The following is a 26412-nucleotide window of genomic DNA, read 5'->3' on the forward strand; positions in this document are numbered from 1 at the left end:
TTACATCTCTCTTCCCCTCTGTCGTCTCTCAGGAGTCTGTGTATTAGGGTTGGACAGTCACTATTATCATATAGTCGCACAAAGACCGCTCAGTTGTCTGACGTCTGTCCCATCCATGGTCTGACTTAAGAGCTTCCAACTGATGGACCCACACACTGTGTCATTAATATTGACTATTCATAGAACTCTCTTATCAAACGTATAGAAAAAGTTCAGTTAATTCACATTACTGGAAATCAGGGCTAACGATTGGGTTGTTGAACATGAAACTATGTTTGTTGGGCTACTTTCAAATGAAACATCATTTATGAGACATCTTTCATGCAGAAAGTATAATGCAGATACATGTTGGTTCCCTTTGTATAAAAACAGTAGCTGATTTTTCTACTGCAGTTTCAAAGTAATACAATATAACAGCAGATGAGATTGAACAAAAACAAAGTGAAAGAAGCTGAAGTCATCTGCGAGCTGACCCAGAGAAGCTGTCGTACAAATGAAGGCAACAATCCAGTAAGAAGGAATGGCATATTTATTTGGCCATTAAACCCTTAAAGGAACAGTTCAGTGTGAAAATAAAAACTGGGTAAATTAATAGACTGTGCAAAATAAAAAATGTATCTAATATAGTTAGTTAGGCAAAAATGTAATGTATAAAGGCTGGAGTGAGTGGATGTGTAACATAATAGCCAGAACACTACTTCCTGCTTTTCAGCTCTTGCTTTCCACCAATCATTGACTTGAGGGGGGATCACATGGGACATATCTGTTGCTTTTGAATCTGAGCTGAATGCTGAAGATCAACTACAAACTCACTGAACAGTTATGTCCCATGTGGCCCCCCTTATAGTCACTGACTAACTCAGAGTTAGAGAGCTGAAAAGCAGGAAGTAGTGTTCTGGCTATTATGTTACACATCCACTCACTCCAGTCTTTATACATTACATTTTTGCCTAACTAACTATATTAGATACATTATTTATTTTGCACAGTCTATTTATTTACCCAATTTTTATTTTTATACTGAACTGTTCCTTTATAGAAAACCAATCACAATGGTTCCACTGAACTATACAGGGAGGTGTTAAGTGAAACTGACAAAGGTGTGAAAGTGTCACCTGGTCCCAAGGGTCCCAATAACGACTGTATCCCACCGTCACAGTTTCAGATAACACCTCCCTGTTCAATGGAACTGCCAGTGACTATTATCTTTTGTGCCAGAAACCCCTTCCAATAACAATAACTTATTCAGGATGAGTTTCTTTTAACTCTTTAGTTGCACAGGTTTGGGGAGATTTATCCAGCATAGACAGATTTTAATGAAGGCTGGGGAAGGCTAAGGCTCCCCAAACCTAATCATTATGCTACACAAGTAACTAACTACAAAACTCAGGGAGTCAGCAGGTGAAAAACTTACATTGTCGTGGCAACTGTCAGCTTCAATAAGCAACATTAACATGTGAACAGATGCAAGTGTTAGACTGTAATAATCTATCCATAATGTACTTCAGCTTTCTGGAGAAATCACTGAACTGGGGATCCCATGTAGAGAAGTGAAGGTGTGTAAAAAGTCTGGGATCAAGATCCTTTGGGGCTGTATGGCTTTATGTTACCAGGGAATGATAGTTTGTGTTTAGTGTGTAAGAGATAGAATTCTGCTGGGGTGTAAGGGAACTGCCTTGCTGGAGACGTTTTTGCTGGGGGCTAATGCTGACAAGGGCTGGGCATGATGGCATCTAATAGAAACAACAAACAAAAGTGTGAGGACAAAAAAATGACATATTGGGAGTTGAATGTAAGATAAGATATGGAATCCATCTACATACCTCCCAACTGTCCCTTTTTTGGAGGGACAGTCCCTCTTTTGACAGCTCAACCCGCAGTCCCTCATTTGTACTGGAAAGTCCCTCTTTTCTCTGCACTGAACAGCCAGAAAAAGAAACAAAGTTTCTCACTTAATTGGCTTTTAGCAGAGAGCCCAGAACAGCTAACAGGTGCAAATAAGATACTTTGTAACAATTTAGGGGGTGTGGCCACAGAAAGGGGCGTGCTCAAAAAAATCGCTGTTCTACGTGCAAAAAAATTTTTTGTCCCTCTTTTTACTTCCAAAATGTTGGGAGGTGTGCATCTAACATGACTGAATAGAGTGGGAAAAAATGCAACCTTAAAAGACCAACATCATTTGTTTTAAAAAAAAGTTTTTTTCTGTTCCCCTGCACTGAGTTATCAACATGTGTGTGACAAAAAAAACATTGTTGGTAAGTCTATTGTATTGATGGTCATTGCAGATACAGTCCTATGAAAAAGTTTGGGAACCCCTCTTAATTCTTTGGAGTTTTGTTTGTCATTTTTTTGTTTTGTCATAGCAACTTCCTTTTAATATATAACTTGCCTTATGGGAACAGTAATATTTCAGCAGTGACATCACGTTTATTGGATTAACAGAAAATATACAATATACATCATAACAAAATGAGACAGATGCATAAATGTGGGCACCCAACAGAGATATTCCATCAATACTTAGTTACAAATGTAACAGCCTCTAGACACCTCCTATAGCCTTTGATGAGTGTCTGGATTCTGGATGTGGCTATTTGTGACCATTGGTCCATACAAAATCTCTCCAGTTCAGTTAAATGTGATGGCTGCCGAGCATGGACAGTCTGCTTCAAATCATCCCATAGATTTTCCATGATATTCAAGTCGGGGGACTCCAGAATATTGTACTTGTCCCTCTGCATAAATGTCTTTGTAGATTTCCAAGTGAGTTTTTTCACATTTGATTTAATTTCAAACAACTGAATACTGCTTCACTTAAGAAAACACCCCAGTTTCTAGGAAATGAAAGACTTACCTCTGTAATCTTTTTTGTTGAAAGTGGAGTAAATTATTATGCAGGCTAATAGGGGTTCCAAAACTTTTTCATATGACTGTAGATACTTTCCATTTTTTAGCCTACCCAAACAAAAAAATCACCATCCGCCTGTGCATTTAAAGGAACAGAGTAGGGGGTTGATCACAGTGAGGACAGTGAGGTTGGGGAATGCACTGCTGGGTGATGATTCAGTTAATGACTATAAGAGGGACTTGGATGATTTCTTGGACAGACATAATACAAAGGCTATTGTGATACTAAACTCTATAGTTAGTATAGATATGGGGATATATCATTTATGTGACAGTAGGGAGGGGTGTGTGTATGGGGCTGGGTTTTCATTTGGAGAGGTTGAACTTGATTGACTTTGTCTTTTTTCAACCCAATTTAACTGTGTAACTATGTAACTATGTAATCATGTCCCCTCACAAGCGCCTTTTTTCCCCCAGAGAAAACAACCCCAACCTTGTCAGTCTCCCCTCATAATTTAACTCTTCCCTCCCTCTAACCAGTTTAGTTGCACTTAGTCTCTGCACTCTCTCCAGCTCATTTATATCCCTCTTAAGGACTGGAGTCCAAAACTGCCCCCATACTCCAGATGAGGCCTCACCAGGGACCTATAAAGAGACACAATTATGTTTCATCCCTTGAGTTAATGCCCTTTTTTATACAAGAACTTTATTTGCTTTAGTAGCCACAGAATGACACTGCCCAGAATTAGACAACTTGTTATCTACAAAGACCCCAAGATCCTTCTCATTTAAGGAAACTCCCAACACACTGCCATTTAGTGTAGAACTTGCATTTATATTATTTTTGCCAAAGTGCATAACCTGCATTTATCAACATTGAACCTCATTTTCCAGTTTGCTGCCCAGTTTCCCAGTTTAGACAAATCACTGTGCAAAGTGGCAGCCTCCTGCATGGAACCTATAGTTCTGCACAATGTGCGAGGAGTTTGTATGTTCTCCCCGTGTCTGTGTAGGATCCTACTGATACTCCTGTTTGCTCCTACACCCCAGATACATACAGGCAGGATCATTGGCTCCTATAAAAACGAGTGGGAATGTGATAGAATTAGATTGTAAGCTCCACTGGGGGACCAGATGGGAATGATATTTAATCTTTGCAGATATGTGTTGCCTCTATATAAATATTAGGATATAAATAAAGGGCACAGGACTATTGGAAATGGAAGGGGAGCAGTGAAACAAGTAGATAAACCGCAGAGGAGAAAGAATTTGCCAGACACAACATGTCTGGGGTCCACTGAGAAAAGACACTTGAGAAAAGCCCTAATGGGCCCCAAACCTGTTGTGTCAGTCAGTCTGGAAACACTTTCTCCTCTGCAGTTTATCTGTTTGTTCCATGCCCAGTAGTCGTATATTATATATATATAAAGTATAGAAGCACTCAGTGGATACATTGGCTCAGTAGTGCGCTGGAATATACAAGATTTTTGTGTTCAAATAAAGAGCACAATGATTGATGAATTTATGGGGCGGTGGGTGTAGTGTGGGGGTAGTTGGACTCGCTGTACATTCCTGGCATCTCACCTGTAGAACTTGTTCCTCAAACTGCTGCAACTGAAAGTAAAATTCCATTTGGTCTGAGTTGTACTGGAAAGAACACAGAGAAATATCACCCACTGGGGCCCTAATGAACCGACACGAGATGGGACCCCCAGGGATGGAGAAAAAACTGGGAACCAGCCTGAATCCCCCCGTCCTATTCTGCTTTCTACTGGTCTTACTGGTGGGAACTGGTAAGTACTGGACTATTCCTCCTCCTCCCAGTCTGCAGCCCTGTCTTTATAAACTGACACTCAGCCCGGTGGCACTTTGGCTTTATCATTTGCTGCTTTTACATTTCAGAAACACTAGAAGTGAAAGTGAGCGACTCAGCAGTGAAAGTAGTGAAGGAACAAGATGTGTTTATCCCATGTACAATCAGTGGATACGGCAGCACAGAACTGGATCTACAGCTTCTCTCTGTCCATTGGAGCCGGGGATCTGACCCAGTTTATATCTATGACAGAGGCTCCCCCAACCCCATCAGGACTGGATCAGAATTAGACGTTCGTCTGATTAAAGGCAACGCTGGGCTGTACCTGCCGCAGGTACAAATGAATGAAGAGGGACAATATACCTGCACTGTTACTTATAATAATGAGGGGGCAGAGGGGAGATCTTCTCTGGAGGTGTCAGGTAAGTGGCCTTTAGTTGAGTGTAATACAGACAGTAAGGGGCCGATTCACTAAGCTCGAGTGAAGGATTCGAATGAAAAAACTTCGAATTTCGAAGTATTTTTTGGGTACTTCTACCATCGAATTGGTTAAATTCGTTCGAATTCGAACAAAATCGAACGAATCGAACGAAAAATCGTTCGACTATTCGACCATTCGATAGTCGAAGTGCTTCCCCTTTAAAAAAAACTTCGACCCCCTACTTCGGCAGCTAAAAGCTACCGAAGTCAATGTTAGCCTATGGGGAAGGTCCCCATAGGCTTGCCTGTGATTTTTTGATCGAAGGATTTTCCTTCGATCGTTGGATTAAAATCCTTCAAATCGAACGATTCGAAGGATTTAATCGTTCGATCGAAAAATCCTTCGATCGATCGATCGCAGGATTAGCGCTAAATCCTTCGACTTCGATATTCGAAGTCGAAGGATTTCAATTCGAGGGTCGAATTTCGAAGTATTTTTAACTTCGAAATTCGACCCTTAGTGAATCGGCCCCTAAGTGCAGGGCCAGAACAAAGGCACAAGAGATAAACTGATCTACTAGAGAGAGGCCCTTATGGGGAAAGAGCTGTTACATAAAGGGAACAGGAAGGAGGTCACCTTTATTATTACTAGATCTTATCATCAATAAGCACAACTGGGAATAAAACATGGATTCCATCATAGGGAATAAACCTTAAATGGTTTATAAAAGGGCAGATAATATGAAACATAAATGAGTTCCAAGTAGGGATGCACCGAATCCAGGATTCGGTTCGGGATTCGGCCTTTTTCAGCAGGATTCGGATTCGGCCGAATCCTTCTGCCCAGCCGAACCGAATCCGAATCCTAATTTGCATATGCAAATTATGGGGCGGGAGGGAAATTGCATGACTTTTTGTCAGAAAACAAGGAAGTAAAAAATGTTTTCCCCTTACCACCCCTAATTTGCATATGCATATGGTTCGGTATTCGGCCGAATCTTTCACGAAGGATTCGGGGGTTCAGCCGAATCCAAAAAAGTGGATTCGGTGCATCCCTAGTTCCAAGTTACCCGTGGAGCAACCGACCAGAAGAAATGGGCCTTTAGAATAAGTCAGGATTCACCTACTGTAACACAGTCAAAATTCTTTCCCATATGTTGCAGAGATTCCCTTATTATACTGACAAAGTTTGCACGTCTGAAATGTAGCGTTTTAGTTGCTCCATTATAGAGTTGCCTAATGGACTGGTCTATTTCATTAAAGGGATACTGTCATGGGGAAAATTTTTTGTTCAAAATGAATCAGTTAATAGGGCTGCTCCAGCAGAATTCTGCACTGAAATCCATTTCTCAAAAGAGCAAACAGATTTTTTATATTCAATTTTGAAATCTGACATGGGGCTAGACATTTTGTCAATTTCCCAGCTGCCCCTGGTCATGTGACTTGTGCCTGCACTTTAGGAGAGAAATGCTTTCTGGCAGGTTGTTGTTTCTCCTACTCAATGTAACTGAATGTGTCTCAGTGGGACCTGGATTTTACTATTGAGAGCTGTTCTTAGATCTACCAGGCAGCTGTTATCTTGTGTTAGGGAGCTGCTATCTGGTTACCTTCCCATTGTTCTTTTGTTTGGCTGCTGGGGGGGAAAAGGGAGGGGGTGATATCACTCCAACTTGCTGTACAGCAGAATCAGAGCACAAGTCACATGACTTGGGGCAGCTGGGAAATTGACAATATGTCTAGCCCCATGTCAGATTTCAAAATTGAATATAAAAAAATCAGTTTGCTCTTTTGAGAAATGGATTTCAGTGCAGAATTCTGCTGGAGCAGCTCTATTAACTGATTCATTTTAAAAATAAGAAAAAAGGTTTCCCATGACAGTATCCCTTTAAGTCAATACTTTATGGTTTGTGTACAATTTTAATATGAATAATATTAAATACATCATTCAAAATTACATTCCTTTGAAGGGAGGTTAGATATTGATAAGTCCTTACATCCAAGTGTGTACTTCCCTGTATTACTCTACTTTTTACTTGAGCTTTTCCCAATGTCCCTTGTCTCCCTGTGCAGTTAAACCCAGTGCCAGGCTGGTGCCCTCTGATGTTATTATAGAGGAAGGAACAGAGAGGGGGGTTACATGTCACGCCAATAATTATTACCCAGAAATGATAAAGTTCCAGTGGATAAAACATCTCAGTGTCACTCAACATGTTGTTCTGCACCAAGGAGTCTCCACCAATGAGCCGCTAGAGAATGAGGACGGAACCTTTAGTACAACCAGTCAGCTGATGTTAAAGCCTTCTATGGAGAATGATGGGGAAAAGTATTCCTGTATCATATCCCACAGATCCCTGGGAAACTCTCTTGTTCTTGATTTTATTCTGTCTGTAAAGGGTAAGTACTGGTGGAAGGTATAAAATATATGTAAGGAATGTAACTATTGTTAGTAAATATACCTGTGCCCTGGAGGAGAGATACATTCCCATAGGCCCTGGGGAAGTTATTGTAAAAAAGGGGAGGGAGCAGGGTCAGACTGGGGGACCCCCAGTCCAACCCTGGGATGGAGCACAGGGCTGAGTCTCATGCCATTGGTGGATGTTCTTGGGGGTCTGGGGCATAAGACCCCAGTAAAAAGTTTGTGCTTGAAGGGAAAGAGAACCCTTAGTGAAGTTGGAAAAGAAACCCATGAATAAGATGTACACAGTGACTAGCAGCTCTTGTTATAGGAGCCTTTGACTTAGACACATTAGCTAGCAGGCTCAGTCTGTGCTCCACCAAGGACATCTAGGGGCCCATTTACTTAGTTTGAGTGAAGGAATAGAGGAAAAAAAGTTCAAATTTCGAATGGTCGAATATGGCTACTTCGACCATTGAATGGGCTACTTCGACCTCGAATCGAAAGACTCGAACTAAAAATCATTCGACTATTCGACCATTTGATAGTCGAAGTACTGTCTCTTTAAAAAATTATTCGGCCCCCTAGTTCGCCACCTAAAACCTACCGAGGCCGATGTTAGCCTATGGGGAAGGTCCTCGTAGGCTTCCTAACAATTTCCTGATCGAAGGAATATCCTTCAATCGAAAGGTGTAATCGTGCGATCATAGGAATAGCGCAAAATCCTTCGATTTCGATATTCGAAGTCGAAGGATTTTACTTCAATGGTCGAATATCGAGGGTTAATTAACCCTCAATATTTGACCCTAGGTAAATGTGCCCCCTAGTGTGAGCTTGGGACCAAGTTTAGGAAATTGGTTTATATTTAGCATATTGTGATATATAATGATGGTATATTTGGCATATTTGACTCAACTAACTAATGACCTTTTAACCGCTAAAGCCAACAACCATTTCTCACTACTAATACTGCTTGATCTCTCAGCCGCATTTGACACTGTAGATCACCCTCTCCTCCTCCAGTCCCTCCAGTCACTTGGCCTTCGTGACACAGCCCTGTCCTGGTTCTCTTCTTACATCACCAATTGTTCCTTCAGTGTCTCCTACAATGGAGTATAATCTTCTCCCCTACCTCTTTCTGTTGGAGTTCCTCAAGGCTCTGTCCTGGGACCATTACTATTCTCCCTCTATACTTCCTCCCTTGGCAAATTAATAAATTCGTATGGTTTCCACTACCACCTCTATGCTGACGATACTCAGATCTATCTCTCATCTCCTGATCTCAACCCAGAACTCCTAACTCGTGTCTCCTCCTGCCTGTCCGCTATCTCTACCTGGATGTCGCAACGCTACCTTAAATTAAACCTCTCTAAAACTGAAATGGTTCTCTTTCCTCCAACTAACACCAGTAACATCCCGGAAGTATCCATCATAGTTAACAATTCCACTATCACCCCCTCTCCCCAGGCCCGGTGCCTTGGGGTTATCCTAGATTCTGCCCTGTCATTCACTCCTCATATCCAGTCACTTATTAAATCATGTCACTTCCATCTAAGGAACATATCCAAAATACGATCATTTATCACCCAAGATGCTGCCAAAATTCTTATTCACTCTCTCATCATATCGCGTCTAGACTACTGTAACTCTCTTTTAATTGGCCTCCCCCTCCAGAGACTGTCAGCTCTCCAGTCCATAATGAACACTGCTGCGAGGCTCATACACCTCAGCAACCGCTCCTCCTCTGCCTCGCCATTCTGTCAATCCCTGCACTGGCTTCCGTTACCTTTCAGAATCAAATTCAAATTAATGACACTGACTTTCAAAGCACTTCATAACTCTGCCCCACCCTACATCTCTGAACTCATCTCTATATACTCACCCACTCGCCTACTACTCTCCTCTACTGACCTGCTCCTCAACTCTTCTCTCATTACCTCCTCACATGCTCACATTCAAGACTTTGCAAGGGCTGCACCCCTCCTCTGGAACTCTCTCCCACGGTCTGTCCCACTTTCTCCCAACCTTTCTGCTTTCAAGAAATCTCTGAAAACGCACTACTTTCGAGAAGCCTCCCCTCACTCTGCTTAACTACCAAACACAACACCACATACAGTACCACATTTCTCACCCACTTAATTCCATCTTGCCCACTCCCACACCTTGTGTATTACTCCCTTCCCTTTAGAGTGTAAGCTCTTTTGCATAGGGCCTTCCTCACCTTTTGTACCAGTATTGATTGTGATGTTTGTTACTCCATATATTCTATGTATGTAATTCATGTGATGTAGTTGTATAATCACATTTACTTTACAGTGCTACGCAATATGTTGGCGCTATATAAATACATGTTAATAATAAAAAATATGTTTCTATTTCTTACCATTATAGAGTAGATTCTCATTGGATTGGTAATAAAGTGCCAAAAAATAATGGAAACCATAGAAATTTCCTAATTAAGACAATTGGCAAAAATGATGTTCATCACAAGTCCTATTCATTCCTGTCACGTTGAAATGGGGTTTACATTGTCCCTTTTAGATAACATTAACACATGGTAAGAACATAATAAAATAATACCTGGGTCTCACCCCTGGATTTCACTGATCCATATTCACATTGAAAGGTTAAAGGGGTTGTTCACCTTCCAAACACATGGGTAGGTTGGGCTCTCCTTCTACTCTCTAAGGGTAAGTTTGGCTCCGTACGGCTCTTATCTATACAGATCATAACATTTAGTTTGTTTAAGTCTATGGTCTCTGCAGTTGAGTAGATATAAATATATATGTTGCTGCCGTTACAGAGTGGTATTCCAAAATAATCGGAGCTGTGTTCGGAATTCTGGCTGCAGTGATACTGGTGGCAGGCATTTCTTGTGGCTATTTCATTTTTATGAAAAAAGGTAAGAACTATCAAATATTTAGCATTTTTCATTATTACTAGATCTAAGAGAACTGGCATGAAAGAAATAAAAAATGAAAAAAAAAGCAATAATGTCCCTTAAAGGGGAAATATCCCTTCTCCTCCTCCCCTGTGTGACATGATCTCAGTCAGTTGGGGGGGGGGGGTATGTAGAAAAGGGGGGACAGATATAAATATAAATGTATTATTGTTACACACACAGCTAAATCCTCAGATTGATAAAAACAATGATACTCTGAAGAACCATTTCCCAACCTCCGTTAGGCTCACAGTGTCATGTAACCCCTCCCTTCACTTGTTCCACTGAGAATTAATGGATTCTGGGGCTTAAATACCCAGTGCTTTCCATAGTATGTGGAAGACAAGTTCTCTAAATAGCAGAGGGTCTTCAAACTAAGGATGCACCAAATCCACTATTTTGGATTATCACTATATTTGTAAAAGATTTGGCGAAATACTGAACCGAATCCGACCCCTAATTTGCATATGCAAATTAGGATATGCAAATTAGGGGTGGGAAGGTGAAAAAATGTACTTCCTTGATTTGTGATGAAAAGTCACGCAATTTCCCACCCCAAATTAGGGGTCGGATTCGGTTCAGCCGGGCAGAAGGATTTGCCCAAATCCGAATCCTGCTGAAAAAGGCAGAATCCTGGCCGAGTCCCGAACCGAATCCTGGATCCGGTGCATCCCTACTTCAAACCCCAGAATCCATTGCTTCACAATAGAAAAGGTGAGAGAGGGGTTATACTGTGAGTTTAGGGGTGAGAAACTGGCAGACACATGGGTTTTACATTTTCATTTATTTCTGGCAGTTCAGACTGAAGACATTTTCATTTAAACTTGTAAATATTTTAAGCAAAACAAATGATTTCTGTGTAATAAAGTTTCAATACAGAGAGAATGATCATTGGGTCGTCCCATAGGATTAACCCTCTCCTCTCACTGTTACATTAAGTTTCAGTAAATGGCTTTGTTTATTACAGAGCCGCCCAGACTTTCTCCAATAACGGGATCAGAACTTTTGCTCCATGAGAAAAAGGCGACTCTGTCCTTCCAGATCTCTGGTTTTCGGCCCAGACCCGTCCATATTACTTTATATTTGAAAAGAAAATGGAGGAAAAGAGCTGAAATTTACTCATGGAATTCTGAGGTACAAACTGGTTCCTCTGCCCCACGGGACACAGACGGACGGGACACGACAGAGATGGAACAGTTATTGAGAAATGGGGAGACTATTGTGCCCCCAGCACAGAGGCAGCTGCAAGTGGAAATGGTTAATGTAATAAGAACAAATAAAAGGGGCATTTCCAAGTGTCAGTGCACAATCCATATAACTCCCGACATGCACAAAGATGATGGGGCAGAACTGACAGTGCAGGTCACTCACATTACTCTGATCTCTCCCATCTCTGAGTCCTGTCGGCTGAAACTGATGAAAGGTAAAAATATTTTCTACTCAATCCCTTTCTTGGTCACATAACCATTGTTTTATGCAGAGTATTTGGTGCAGGGGACTCCCTTCCATTTACAGCTTTCCTGGAAAACTTTCATTCTCAGAATTTAGTAAAACACCTTTTTGCCTCTCGTTGGTGCTGCTCTCTCCCATTTAATTCTTGCTCATTTAGCCGCCTTGTTTGCTCTTAGCCATTTTGTCCTACAAATGTTATTCCTGGAGGGCTCATCATTGCATCGTATGTTCATAAAACAAAGAAGTAAAAAAAGGGGAATTCCCAGTGTCCCTCTTAGGGCTCTTACACATGAGCGTTTTTGCCTGCGCTCCCCTGCGTTCCATTTTTCGGCGTTCAGCCACAGGGGAGCGCAGGAATAGACGCATTTAATTATTTCAAATGGGGCTGTACTCACACAGGCGCATGTAGGCGCCGAACGCAGGTTGAGACGCAACATGCTGCATTTTTCCTGCGTTCGGCGCCTACATGCGCCTGTGTGAGTACAGCCCCATTTGAAATAATTAAATGCGTCTATTCCTGCGCTCCCCTGTGGCTGAACGCCGAAAAATGGAACGCAGGGGAGCGCAGGCAAAAACGCTCATGTGTAAGAGCCCTTATGTGATTAATAAACCAGTTGATCTTCCCCAGGTGGGAGCCCCAATTTCATCTAGAATTAGCCTGTGAATTTGCACAAATAACAAGGAGACAAATATCCATCAGTGAGGTGCTATTCCCCAATATGTATCAAGGAATCTGAATTGTAACATGATTTAGTTACTTTATAACCTGTGTAATGGGCACAGCTTGTAGCGCACGGAGCCATTTACAAAATCTCTCTCTAATTTGCTTTATTTTCACAGAACCCCCAAAACATTCTCCATTTAGTGGAGCGGAACGATTGGTGCACATGAGAAAATCGACTCTGAGCTGTCAGTTCCCTCAGTCCTTCCCAGAACCCACTGACATCACTTTATATTTACAAAGAAAAGGTGAAGAACAGATTGAGATTCTCTGTTGGAAATCTGGAGAAAAATCTCTGCCATTTACTGTAGTGTCAGAAATCCCTGAGGTGCCAGTGGCTACTGAGCCAAAGAGAGAAGGGCCAGTGAGTAATGGGAATGGGACTAATCTGCCCCCAGCACAGAGGCCACTGCAAGTGGAAATGAATTGTAAAATAACAACAAGTAAATCTCAGCGACTTTCCATCTGTCAGTGCACAATCCATATAACTCCAGACATAGAGGAAGATGATGGAGCAGAACTGACTGTGAGGGTCACTCACTCTGCCCTGAGACTCCTCATCTCTGAGTCCTGTCCGCTGAAGGTGAACGAAGGTTTGTTTTTTATTTCATTCACTAATATGGGAGGGACCCAATTAAAATTAGTGATCAGTAAACTGAAGGTCCTTTTATATATTGAATTGCTTAGATCACTTAACAGGTTAATTTACAATCTCTATATATTAGTGAGATCGTTCACATATTTCCCTTCAATCTCAATGTATTTTTCCCTCTGCAGAGACAATGTTACTGGTGATGGATGAGGATTATAGAGTGAGAGTTGGCCCAGCACCCCGGGACCCTACAGATAATTTTCATGAAAGGGCAATAACACTTGGGAGACTTGATGGATTAGAGAACATTGCCTTGAGTCCAACTGGGAAACTCTTTGCCATCCGAGAGGGAAATCTCTACACCGGCCCAGTATCATCTTGTTCAAACCAAATCTTGTTTTCCCCTGACAGAAGAATTGGACGCGGTGCCTGGGACATGTTTAAACTTATCTCAGTTGACCCCAGGGGGCTTCTATGTGCAGTTACACATTCAGGATTAGTTTTTAGGGGTCCACACCCAGACAATGAAAGCCAGAACTGGGTTGGTGACCTGGGTGTACATGTAGGGCAGTATAACTGCAGTGATGTTGACTCTGTCTTCTTTGACCCCCAAGGTTCTTTATATGCAAAAACAAGTGACGGTCAAATTAAGACATTATTCAAACCAGCAGAGACAGATAGTGATTGGTTGGATTTAGGAACCGCACTCAGACAAAGAGACGACAGAGATTCTCCCCATGTGATTTCTTTCTGCCCTGAGGGAAACCTCTGGTGGGTCAGTAAGGCTGAAGGCAAACTGTATAAAGGGCCACAGCCAACTCAACAGAATCCAGAATATTGGGGGACCGCCAGGTTCTTGGGTCAGGACTATAATCGGTACAAGCTGTTTGGGTTCATAGGAGGAACATTCATTCAGAAGATTCAGAAGTTTGAGTTCCTCCCTGAACTGGGAAAAATTGTCACAGAAATGAATATAATAGTAATGGTAAAGACCTATGATAATAGCAAAGGGGACAACACACTCAATGACACTTTCAGGTGAGTCATTTACTTTCTCTTTCTACTACACAATTGTATAATGACTGGAGAACCGGAAAGCTTTCAAATGAGGGTCACTGACCCCATCTAAAAAACAAATGCTCTGTAAGGCTACAAATGTATTGTTATTGTTACTTTTTATTCCTCATCTTTCTATTCAGGTCTCTCCTATTCATATTCCAGTCTCTTATTCACATCAATTTAGCAAACCTTTAATGTCTCTGTATCTGTATAAATATATATATATTGTAAAGTTCTAAGTAAATAACAGATAATAATATTTTCTCTTATTCAGTTTTGAGGAAACCATAAAGGAAACAAGCAGATTTATTCATAATCATAACATTGTGTTTGTGGAGGAGGCAGAAACGACTTTCATGGAGGGAATTCCTGTCATTGACACGGGAAGAGATTCCAAGATTTCACTTGATAATAACATCACTCACCGGTGGGATTTCACCAACACCAATAAACGAGAGGTAACGGGATCAGTGAATTATGTACCCCCTACTGTAAATGATAAGGATATTAGAAGTCACTGAGGGGTTGTTCTGTGACCATATAAAGACACAAGGCTGCAGTCTGAGTTATACAGGGAACTCTGAGTATCACTCATGTATTATAAGGGTTAATGTACCCCCTACTGTAAATGATAAGGATATTAGAAGTCACTGAGGGGTTGTTCTGTGACCATATAAAGGCACAAGGCTGCAGGCTGAGTTATACAGGGAACTCTGAGTATCACTCATGTATTATAAGGGATAATGTACCCCCTACTGTAAATGATAAGGATATTAGAAATCACTGAGGGGTTGTTCTGTGACCATATAAAGACACAAGGCTGCAGGCTGAGTTATACAGGGAACTCTGAGTATCACTCATGTATTATAAGGGATAATGTACCCCCTACTGTAAATGATAAGGATATTAGAAGTCACTGAGGGGTTGTTCTGTGACCATATAAAGGCACAAGGCTGCAGGCTGAGTTATACAGGGAACTCTGAGTATCACTCATGTATTATAAGGGATAATGTACCCCCTACTGTAAATGATAAGGATATTAGAAGTCACTGAGGGGTTGTTCTGTGACCATATAAAGGCACAAGGCTGCAGGCTGAGTTATACAGGGAACTCTGAGTATCACTCATGTATTATAAGGGATAATGTACCCCCTACTGTAAATGATAAGGATATTAGAAGTCACTGAGGGGTTGTTCTGTGACCATATAAAGACACAAGGCTGCAGGCTGAGTTATACAGGGAACTCTGAGTATCACTCATGTATTATAAGGGATAATGTACCCCCTACTGTAAATGATAAGGATATTAGAAGTCACTGAGGGGTTGTTCTGTGACCATATAAAGGCACAAGGCTGCAGGCTGAGTTATACAGGGAACTCTGAGTATCACTCATGTATTATAAGGGATAATGTACCCCCTACTGTAAATGATAAGGATATTAGAAGTCACTGAGGGGTTGTTCTGTGACCATATAAAGGCACAAGGCTGCAGGCTGAGTTATACAGGGAACTCTGAGTATCACTCATGTATTATAAGGGATAATGTACCCCCTACTGTAAATGATAAGGATATTAGAAGTCACTGAGGGGTTGTTCTGTGACCATATAAAGACACAAGGCTGCAGGCTGAGTTATACAGGGAACTCTGAGTATCACTCATGTATTATAAGGGATAATGTACCCCCTACTGTAAATGATAAGGATATTAGAAGTCACTGAGGGGTTGTTCTGTGACCATATAAAGACACAAGGCTGCAGGCTGAGTTATACAGGGAACTCTGAGTATCACTCATGTATTATAAGGGATAATGTACCCCCTACTGTAAATGATAAGGATATTAGAAGTCACTGAGGGGTTGTTCTGTGACCATATAAAGGCACAAGGCTGCAGGCTGAGTTATACAGGGAACTCTGAGTATCACTCATGTATTATAAGGGATATGTATGTCACAATGTTACCCTTCATTCCCAGGGATCCCTAGGCCAGTGGAATTGTATCTAAAGAAGATCACTCACCCAGAGAACAGTTTGTTAATATACAGAGATTTGCTTTACAAATTAGCACCCCCAATCTATTAACCTTGTCCTGTATTTTGTTGTTCTAATAAAGGCTGATCTCTAGTTAACTTGTTGCCTTGTACTGAGTCCATAACAATTATGGGACGGATGATCCCCCATAAACTGCTTCTCACTAAACCCCTTGGGTTAAATGTTTCTTAATATTTTCATATGTCCCATATTTCTGATGATTAACATTTCTGCTGCTTCTGCAAAATCATTTGCTCTATCCCCAACTGTGTCAGGGTGGGGTAATAACTAAAGGGATTAACAGAAACAAAAATAGATCAAAAGAAATCTGTCTGGTGATGATACATAGGTCTGGGTCAAGGGCTAATGCCAAGGCTGATGAAATGGCTCTAAATACAGACAGAGAAAATCTGAGGTCTCAGCATTAACTACCAGACATGCAGGTGTCTGACTGTACCTGGGTTACGGTTTTGGCCCTTGAGTGTTCCCTACCTGGCCGGTACATACAGTAAAAATACTCATCATTTTTGTCTTTTATTCTTTATAGGTTACTTTATCTCTACAAGAACCTGTTGTGGTTGAAAGTGGTAAAGCTGTACGTATGGAGGTCTCAGTCCAGAAAGCCAAAATAAGTGTTCCCTACAAGGTCCGGCTACTCACAGGCCAAGGCCACAGTGTAACCATTGAAGGCAGTTGGGAAGTGATAAAATTCTATAATCTGAGAGCGGCACCAAGAGAAGCCCGAGGAGGGGAGAGTTACTCATACTGTGCACCAAAAAGCATTTGGAAAGAGGAGAGTTTCTTCAATCTAAAGTCAATGCCACACTATGGCCGGGGAAGAGACATTTCCTCTGAAAGTTCTGAAAGTTCAATAGAAGATGACCAAGAAAGTGACAGCTGGAGTAATGACATATAAAATACAATACAAAGTCAAAACATGGACTATTGCAGTGATTTAACTTTGGGGCAAAATGCTTTTCCCGGGCTCCAAGCATAAATAAGATTATCCGCTATGCCAAATATAAACCTGCAATATTTTGTGTGACACTGTTGACCCCCAATTGTGCCTGCATTACAGGTGACCCGTGAGCCCCCCTACAGTGGAAGCAGAAATGTTCTGTCCATGGTTGTGTGGGGTCAATAAACACTTCTTCAGTAAATAAACCACTGGACTAGTGCACGTATGTTACTTACAGTTAAGATGAGCAATATCTAAGCAGTATGGATGTTTGACTTTAGTAAAACGATGTGAAAGGACCAGTAACATCAAAAAGCATTTTTTTTAAATTCATTTGTATCTAATGAAAAGGAGACGATCCATTGTGCGGCACTTGATTTCTCCTCCCTGGCTATCTCCTATAAGGAAGGCAGGGAGGAGAAATCGAGCGCCGCACAATGGATCACCCGATCGCCTTTTCTGAAGAGGAGCGCAAGCGGAGTATTGGTGAATTTCTTAATAAAGACTTGGCAATTTTAAAGTTAAACTAGATGGTGTCGTTTCTGAAGAAACCACAAGATGTTGGCTTTGAAACGCAAGAGGTGTTGGGGTCAGTCGCCCCTGGTGCATAGAGAGTACACAAAGTTGGTAGAATCTGGTTTAAAACGGTGAAAATTGAAGCAGATCAAATGGTACCATTAAAATCAATCCAGAAAACCTGATTGGCTGTTTTTGGCTCCACCCACTTTTAAAATTTGAATCCCAGTCCCCCTGTGACCGACTGTGCCAAGTTTGATGTCCCTGCCATTAACTGTGAAAGAATGGCAGCAACTTATATATTGACATTGATTAGCAATAGGTAACATTTGATTGGCTGTTTTAAGCTCCACCCAGTTTTCCGAATTTTAACCCCAGTCACCCAGTCATGGTCTGTACCAAGTTTGGGGCCTCTGGCTTTAAAACTGTGAGAATGGCAGTATTTGAAACTTTTACATTGAAGTCAATAGGTAAAATCTGATTGGCTGCTATTGGCTCCGCCCCCTTTTCCTAAATTTTGACCACAGTCACCCAGTGAGTAATTGTGCTGAGTTTGGGACACTTGGCATTTACGCCGTAATAATAGCAGCAGTTTGGCGTTTTTCATTAAGGTCAATCGCTGAAATCTGATTGGCTGTTGTTGCCCCGCCCCCTTTTTTTTTCCTAATTCTGAACCAGAGTCACCAAGTGACTAACACTTTAAGGTTTCGGAATCATTTAACATGTGAAAATGGCAGCAATTTTATGTTTTTCTATTGAAAATCAATGAATGAGATTTGATTGGTTGTTGGTGGCTCCACCCACTTTTCCTAACTTTGAAGTGCAAACACCCAGTGACCACATTTGTGATATTCGAGGTCCCTGACATCAATAACGTGCAAATGGCAGCAATTTTAATTTTTCCCATTGAAATCATCAAAGAAATCCGATTGGTTGTTTTTGGCTCCACCCACTTTTCCAGATTTTGATCCCGGTCCTCCGGTGACCAACTGTGCCAAGTTTGAGGCCCCTCCCATGAACAATCTACAGTTTTAACTTTTCCCATTGAAACAAATGGCTAATATTTGATTGGCTGTGGTAGACTCCACCCACTTTTCCAAATTTTAACCCCAGTGACCCATGGTGCCAAGTTTGGGGTCTCTGGCTTTAACACTGTGGGAATGACAGTGTTTGACATTTTCTCATTGAAGTCAATAGGGAAAATCTGATTGGCTGTTTGTTGCTCCGCCCACTTTTTGGAGTCCCTAAAATGTGAAAGTTTCAAATTTTCCAATGAAAGTCTATGGGAAAAAATGGGGTCTTTGGGGGGCCGCCACAGGGCCACGGAGGGTGGGATTGCTTAACCGAGCACAAGCAACCTATTCGGGTATGAGCCCAACAAGTGTGCAAAGTTTCATAATTGTACTCCTAAACCTCTGGGAGGAGTAGCGTTTAGAAACTTGCTAACATTTCATTGGCTGTTGGTAGCTCCGCCCACTTTGGGGTGCCTCCCCACACACATCCGACACACACCTCCCAACATTTTGTAATTAGAAAGAGAGACACAAACATTTCCCACGGGGAGCCCATTTTTGTGGCCACACCCCCTAATTACCATGTTCATTTTACTAAATTTGGCAGGTTATAAAAATTTGAACATATTTCTGTGTTTTTTCCAGTTATTACAGTTTTGTTAATGAAGGTGAATTGCCCTTTAAGCGGTGAGTCACAGTTTCCCCAAGAGACCTGCTTATCTTAAATTGTGACAAATGTAGCTAAGTGCAGCTGCCACATATTCTGGGCTCTCTGCTAAACGCCAATAGATTCCCAGGGCAGAGGGTGAAGTGGTAAAAGCTGGTGACAATTCACTATCGTTACCGCCCGCAGGGACATCGGCAATTTACTAACAGGCGCAGTGAAAGAGACAGACGCTAGCGCTCATTCGTACTCTATCGCCAGGAGACAATTCGCTCTGGCGAATGGACGTTACTCCGCAAATTCACTAAGATGCGGATTTTACTGAACATTAACTCTTTCACCAGACTTGCCGTCACCAGCTCAGACCAGGCAAATACTGATCTAGAGAGGGATTAACCAATGATCTACCTGGAGGCCCCCGACTCACTTAAAGCCACTTGTCTAATTACTCATTTCAGTTGAAGTTGATTAATTGATGCAATGAAAGTAATGACTGACAAATATAATCCTGTACTGATATTTAATAGTCAACTTCATTTTGGATGATGTTGAAATGAAGAATAAATATTGATATGTACAAAACATACCCAAGTGTGCACTCACCTTCCCGCACTAAATATTAGGATTTGGGGCTCAGTGTTTTTCACTTAAAGGACCAGTAACATCAAAAAAATTTTTACAAAAATTAGTTAGAATACAACAAAAAAAAAACCACCAAGACAAATTAAATGTTAAAATAGCAAAGCCTTTATTAAGAAATAACTTAGGGAAACTCCACTTCCTGTCCTCTACAGAAAAGGTGACACGGCGACCATCCATCCTGCAGCGCTCGATTTCTTCTCCCTGGCTATTCACTGACAGTGTGTCCTGCAGCCGGTCCCTGATCTTCACGTGAATATCCCCAGGTCCCTGTGTTTGTCTGTATGTGTATCAGCGCGATGTACGACCCCGCCGTGCTCCTGCCGACCCCGCCGCCTTGTATGTGTCTTTGGTGGAGGATCAGCGCGGGAAGCGGGGCATCAGCAGGTCCCCATCCTCTTCTTCCTCTGCCCGCCGTTCGTCCTGCATGATCTCCTCTGCTGTGCGAGAGCCCTATGCAATGCGCTTGGGAGCAGAACCGGTGCCGATACCAATTCCTGCGCAGGGTTAGTAGCTCCATGCGATGCGCTTGGTTTCTAGTGATCCCCAACACAGCAGCTCCCCAGGGCTTTTTCTCTGCCTGCCTCTTCTCCCAAAGCTACCGGAGAGCTGAATGAATGAGCAGCCAGAGAAGTGGCACGGGGAGCAAACGCTCGTCCACTTCTGCTGATCCATAACTGGACAGCTGTTTGTGCAAACCCTGCGCTCTCGCACGAATTGGTATCGGCACCGGTTCTGCTCCCAAGCGCATCACATAGGGCTCTCGCACAGCAGAGGAGATCATGCAGGACGAACGGTGGGCAGAGGAAGAAGAGGATGGGGACCTGCTGATGCCCCGCTTCCGGCGCTGATCCTCCACCAAAGACACATACAAGGCGGCGGGGTCGGCAGGAGCACGGCGGGGTCGTACATCGCGCTGATACACATAAAGACAAACACAGGGACCTGGGGATATTCGCGTGAAGATCAGGGACCGGCTGCAGGACACACTGTCAGTGAATAGTCAGGGAGAAGAAATCGAGCGCTGCAGGATGGATGGTCGCCGTGTCGCCTTTTCTGTAGAGGACAGGAAGTGGAGTTTCCCTAAGTTATTTCTTAATAAAGGCTTTGCTATTTTAACATTTAATTTGTCTTGGTGGGTTTTTTTTGTTGTATTCTAACTAATTTTTGTAAAAAATTTTTTGATGTTACTGGTCCTTTAAGCTTTTCCAAATGTCCCTTTTCTCCCTGTGAAGTTAAACCCAGGCTGGTGCCCCCTGATGTTATTATAGAGGAAGAAACAGAGAGGGGGGTTACATGTCACGCCAATAATTATTACCCAGAAATGATAAAATTCCAGTGGATAAAACATCTCAGTGTCACTCAACATGTAGTTCTGCACCAAGGAGTCTCCACCAATGAGCCGCTAGAGAATGGGGACGGAACCTTCAATGTAACCAGTCAGCTGATGTTAAAGCCTTCGCTGGGGCATGATGGGAAAAAGTATTCCTGTATCATATCCCACAGATCCCTGGAGAATGATCTTGTTCTTTATTTTACTCTGTCTGTAAAGGGTAAGTACTGGTTTAGGGTTTCATTTAAAGGGATGTAAATACTGTCCAGTAGTATTGGGGCTGGATGATTAAAGCAAAGTTGCACAATAAAACCTTTTCCCAGACAAGTTAAAATGCAAAATAATCTTTCACTGAGAATCCATGTTCTTTGTTCTGGAGCCAAAGCCTTTTAATTATTTGCCTTAGAATAAAGGAGGGGTGGGTCCCCCTGGGTGTTCTGGGAGGGGAAATGATCTGGGATTTCGTCTTTTTTTCTTTTTTGTTCCAATGAAAAAATATGATCTGAACCTGGTTATTCATTGATGCCATTCCAGTGTCACATATAAGAATTGCTGGCGCTGTACTTGGAACCCTGGGGGTACTGATACTCGCCTCCTGTGTTTGGGGCCACATCATATTTGTGAAGAAAGGTAAGAACTGTAGTGATGGGCGAATTTGAGCGAAATTCGCGAAACGGCGAAAAATTAGCGAAATCGCCGTTTTTTCGACGCCGGCGCCCGTTTTTGGCTCCGGCGTCCGTTTTTTTCGGGGAAAATTTTTTTGACGCCAGCGAATTTTTGATGCGAATTTTCGCAGGACGTTTCGCGAATTTATTCGCTGGCGGCAAATTCACCGCGAATTCACCCCTGGCGAATAAATTCGCCCATCACTAAAGAACTGTACAACTGAAAAATATATTCTAATTCTCTGTTCTAAGCAACTCTCCACCCTACAGTTTTCATGGAAAGTATTGAAAGAAGAGACCAAAAGCCGATAGTGTAAGTTTGTGACAATACGTTACTTCTTTCCCGTTTCTTGTATTATTTCCTAAATTCTGTTCATTTTAGAGACCTTTCATGTTTGGACTCATTTTATCAACCGCCGCTACCCTGTCTTTTAATCCAATAGATTGAAAAGTCTCAGTAGCTCTTCCCTTGTTGTTTCCATATAATCAAAACATTGACTATTTATCTAATCCACTAGAGTCATAATATTTTAAAACCCTTTGGATCTTACCAATGAACGATTGTGTCTTCCCAGTGCCATAGGATGATGTCCCCATAGCGGTTCCTTGAGTTTGTACGAAAATGGCTTCTGTTTTGTTCACTTTAGTGAGTATTTAAGACTTTTTAAGACAAAATTAATTTACAAAACTTCATATTCCCCAGCAAGATATCTTTCTGAGGACTTTTCTTTTTCCAATCAGCCGTTGCCTTTAAAGGGATCCTGTCATGGGAAAACATGTTTTTTTTCAAAACACATCAGTTAATAGTGCTACTCCAGCAGAATTCTGTACTGAAATCCATTTCTCAAAAGAGCAAACAGATTTTTTTATATTGAATTTTGAAATCTGACATGGGGCTAGACATATTGTCAGTTTCCCAGCTGCCCCTGGTCGTGTGACTTGTGCCTGCACTTTAGGAGAGAAATGCTTTCTGGCAGGCTGCTGTTTTTCCTTCTCAATGTAACTGAATGTGTCTCAGTGGGACATGGGATTTTACTATTGAGTGTTGTTCTTAGATCTACCAGGCAGCTGTTATCTTGTGTTAGGGAGCTGCTATCTGGTTACCTTCCCATTGTTCTGTTGTTTGGCTGCTGGGGGGGAAAAGGGAGGGGGTGATATCAGTCCAACTTGCAGTACAGCAGTAAAGAGTGATTGAAGTTTATCAGAGCATAAGTCACATGACTCAGGGCAGCTGGGAAATTGACAATATGACTAGCCCCATGTCAGATTTCAAAATTGAATATAAAAAAAATCTGTTTGCTCTTTTGAGAAATGGATTTCAGTGCAGAATTCTGCTGGAGCAGCACTATTAACTGATTCATTTTGGAAAAAAAAATTTTCTTCCACTCATCACCCTCCCTCATCACCCTCCAGGTTATAAGCCCCCCTAAGATAAAGCTTGGTAAAGATTTTAGCATCTTTGACCTGATCAAAGTTCAGAAATTAAAGGGAGAGGGTAGCGTTTTTTTATGGTGATCTTATTGAGCCCCCTATAATAAATACAGGGGCGAAGATCACCATCTTTTTTCCCAACAAAAAAGAAGCCCGCCCCCGCAGGGGAACTAGAAGGTCTGATGAAACCCCTTTCTAGATTTTCCTTTATATACTCCAATGCCGCCCCTCCTCCTGCTCCGCTCTTCTAACTACCAGCGTCGCAGCGGGTGGAGGAGGGGCCGCATCGCTAGTGCAGTGAGCGCTATTGCGCTCGCTGCGCTAGAAGAGCCGAATTTCCGTTTTAAAAAACGGAAATTCGGCTCTTAAAGTTAACAGAGGCGGCTTTTTGCCGCCCCTGGTAACTGGCCGCTCCGTGCCGCCTGAGGCAAGATTCTCACCTTAACTCATGGCCGGAGCGGCCCTGTTTGTACCCTGGGAACCCCTGGAACTATAGCAGGGTGACACCCCAATGTTTCTATATATCTGTAACCTTGTTATGAGCTAAGGGGGCCCAGTCTGAAGGTCAGTGAGGGGGAGATTTGGGGTGAGTGATTATTTGTACCCTGGGTACCCCTGGAACTATAGCAGGGTGACACCCCAATGTTTCTATATATCTGTAACCTTGTTATGAGCTAAGGGGGCCCAGTCTGAAGGTCAGTTAGGGGGAGATTTGGGGTGAGTGTTTATTTGTGCCCTGGGTACCCCTGGAACTATAGCAGGGTGACTGTTACCCCAATGTTTCTATATATCTGTAACCTTGTTATGAGCTAAGGGGGCCCAGTCTGAAGGCCAGTTAGGGGGAGATTTGGGGTGAGTGATTATTTGTTCCCAGGCACGTTTCAGGGGCTGCTCCCGTCTGAGCTCCAATGCCGCCCCTCCTCCTGCTCCGCTCTTCTAACTACCAGCGTCGGAGCAGGTGGAGGAGGGGCCGCATCGCTAGTGCAGTGAGCGCTATTGCGCTTGCTGCGCTAGAAGAGCCGAATTTCCGTTTTAAAAAACGTAAATTCGGCTCTTAGAGTTACCAGAGGCGGCTTTTTGCCGCCCCTGGTAACTGGCCGCTCCGTGCCGCCTGAGGCAAGATTCTCACCTTGGCTTATGGCCGGAGCGGCCCTGCCTGCTGGATCATTGTGTGTAGGCCGTGTGATTGAGTCCAACACGTGTTGTGGAGGAAGGATGAGAAGGGAGCAAAGTCCTGCAAGAGCTGCTGGATCTGTGAGGTGTGTAGGAGTTGCAGAAAGAGGCTGTCTGACCCTGCCATGCTGCTAAAGCTTCAGAGGAGGAAAGTGCCATTGGTGAGAAGATTCTGGAGAAGAGTTACTTGTGATTCCAATGTGATCTGCCTCTGAGAGAAATCGCTGAGTAAATCCCATGAAGAGAGGATTTGCCGCAGGAAGACAGGCCTGGTGTCATTTTGGCTGCTACGTGGGAAGCTGCTATTTTCCAAGGGAAAAGGTACTCTGGGGAAAGGTAGCGCTACCGGGGGAATAAGAGCTCTGGGGAAAGGGACATTGCATTTTGACTGTGTGCTTTTTAACCCTTCCAGACAAGTGGGACTGTGATACTATACGAACTGTGTTTGAACAGATAGTTAAAACCTAATAGGGATTTAGGTAGTGTCCCTTATATTCCCATACAGGCCTGACTTTTGTATTAGTTACTACTTTACAGTTTATATAGAGTGTAATATTGTTATCTGCAAAGTGTGTGTGTTTATTATTTCCTAGGGGATTCCTCTGAGGTAAGTACTTTTCGACTTGCAAAAGGGACTCGGGGCACCTGAATTGCCAAGGAAGCTATTATTTAAAGGGACAGTAACCAAATTAGCGTTACAGTAATTGGAAGATCTGAAGCAGGAGGAGCAGCAGCTTCATCGTGACTTTCGTCCTCCATGGCCCGTGATAATGTCACCCAATACCAGAACAAGTGCCAAGTACCCTGGTCTTGGCTCGGCTTCACCAGTAGTGTGACCACCGTTGGGCTTCGGGAGGAGCCCTCAGCTTACTTGGGTGCCACCTGGACTTAACGAGGGGTACAAGGCGAGATGTTCTGGCTGGCGAAGGGGCACGGCTGTTAGCTGAGTCTTTTGGGCCGAAGGTCACGGTACAAATGGAGCAGGCAAGAGAATCGTCAGACAGGCTGGGTCGAGGCAGGTGGATATCAAGAAGGGTCAAACCGGGTTGTCAATCAAGGGGTTAAGCTGGAAGAGTTGTCGTAGGCAGGCGAGGGTCAGGATACAGAATGCAGAATAGTCAGGAACAGGCTGGGTCCAACACGGGTAATCAGACAGACAAGATACAGATCAGATGCACAAGGCTCAGGAAACTGAATGGCCCTTAAATACCTTTCAAAATTCGCTCCAAAAACGCGCTGGCGCAAACACAGCAGCGCACCTTTAAGAGGCGCCCCCTAGAACCGACATGGCGCTGGAGCTAAGTACCATGCGGCGGGCGACCCTGATAATATATTTTATATGAGAACATTTCTATGAGAACAGCCTATTCCAATGAGGGACAAATGGTTATGTGTCAGAGTGTAAGAATAATAAAGTCTAATAACAAATGCCCCTCTCATTCTGACTCAGTAATAACCAAAGGGAAGGGAGGGGTGATGTCCCCCCATTTATTATTTCTCTTATTAATGACACCCAGTGATGAGAGGCCACTTTGTAAGTTACTGACAGAATTCCGAGTGTCAGCAGATACGAGATGAGGCCCCTTGTGTTTTCTTCATTTACTGATTCCTCCCTGTGTCTGATTTTAACTGATAAAGAACCACAAGGCTGAGGGACAGTTGTAAGCGGGAGACTATTTTCAGTGCAATATCTGTAGATAAGAACATTCAGTCCAACATTTTGGGAGGGTTCAAGTTATATAACGTATGTATG

The 26412-nt window shown here is 42.7% G+C and overlaps 1 protein-coding gene across 1 annotated transcript in view; it reads left to right on the forward strand.

Moving 5' to 3' along the window:
• The first annotated feature begins 4389 nt into the window (after positions 1-4389).
• Positions 4390-26412, forward strand: part of LOC108713440 — a 31026-nt gene continuing 9003 nt past the window's right edge. The window contains exons 1-11 of the mRNA XM_041589587.1: positions 4390-4640; positions 4750-5082; positions 7151-7474; positions 10279-10377; positions 11384-11839; positions 12709-13182; positions 13367-14219; positions 14515-14698; positions 16815-17180; positions 20353-20563; positions 21431-21610. Of these exons, the coding sequence (XP_041445521.1) occupies positions 4535-4640; positions 4750-5082; positions 7151-7474; positions 10279-10377; positions 11384-11839; positions 12709-13182; positions 13367-14219; positions 14515-14698; positions 16815-17180; positions 20353-20563; positions 21431-21610 (3586 nt within the window). The 5' untranslated portion in view covers positions 4390-4534. The remainder of the gene's footprint in view (positions 4641-4749; positions 5083-7150; positions 7475-10278; positions 10378-11383; positions 11840-12708; positions 13183-13366; positions 14220-14514; positions 14699-16814; positions 17181-20352; positions 20564-21430; positions 21611-26412) is intronic.

The sequence above is a fragment of the Xenopus laevis genome, chromosome 4L (genome assembly GCF_017654675.1).
Source record: "Xenopus laevis strain J_2021 chromosome 4L, Xenopus_laevis_v10.1, whole genome shotgun sequence".
NCBI classification, from domain to species: Eukaryota; Metazoa; Chordata; class Amphibia; order Anura; family Pipidae; genus Xenopus; species Xenopus laevis.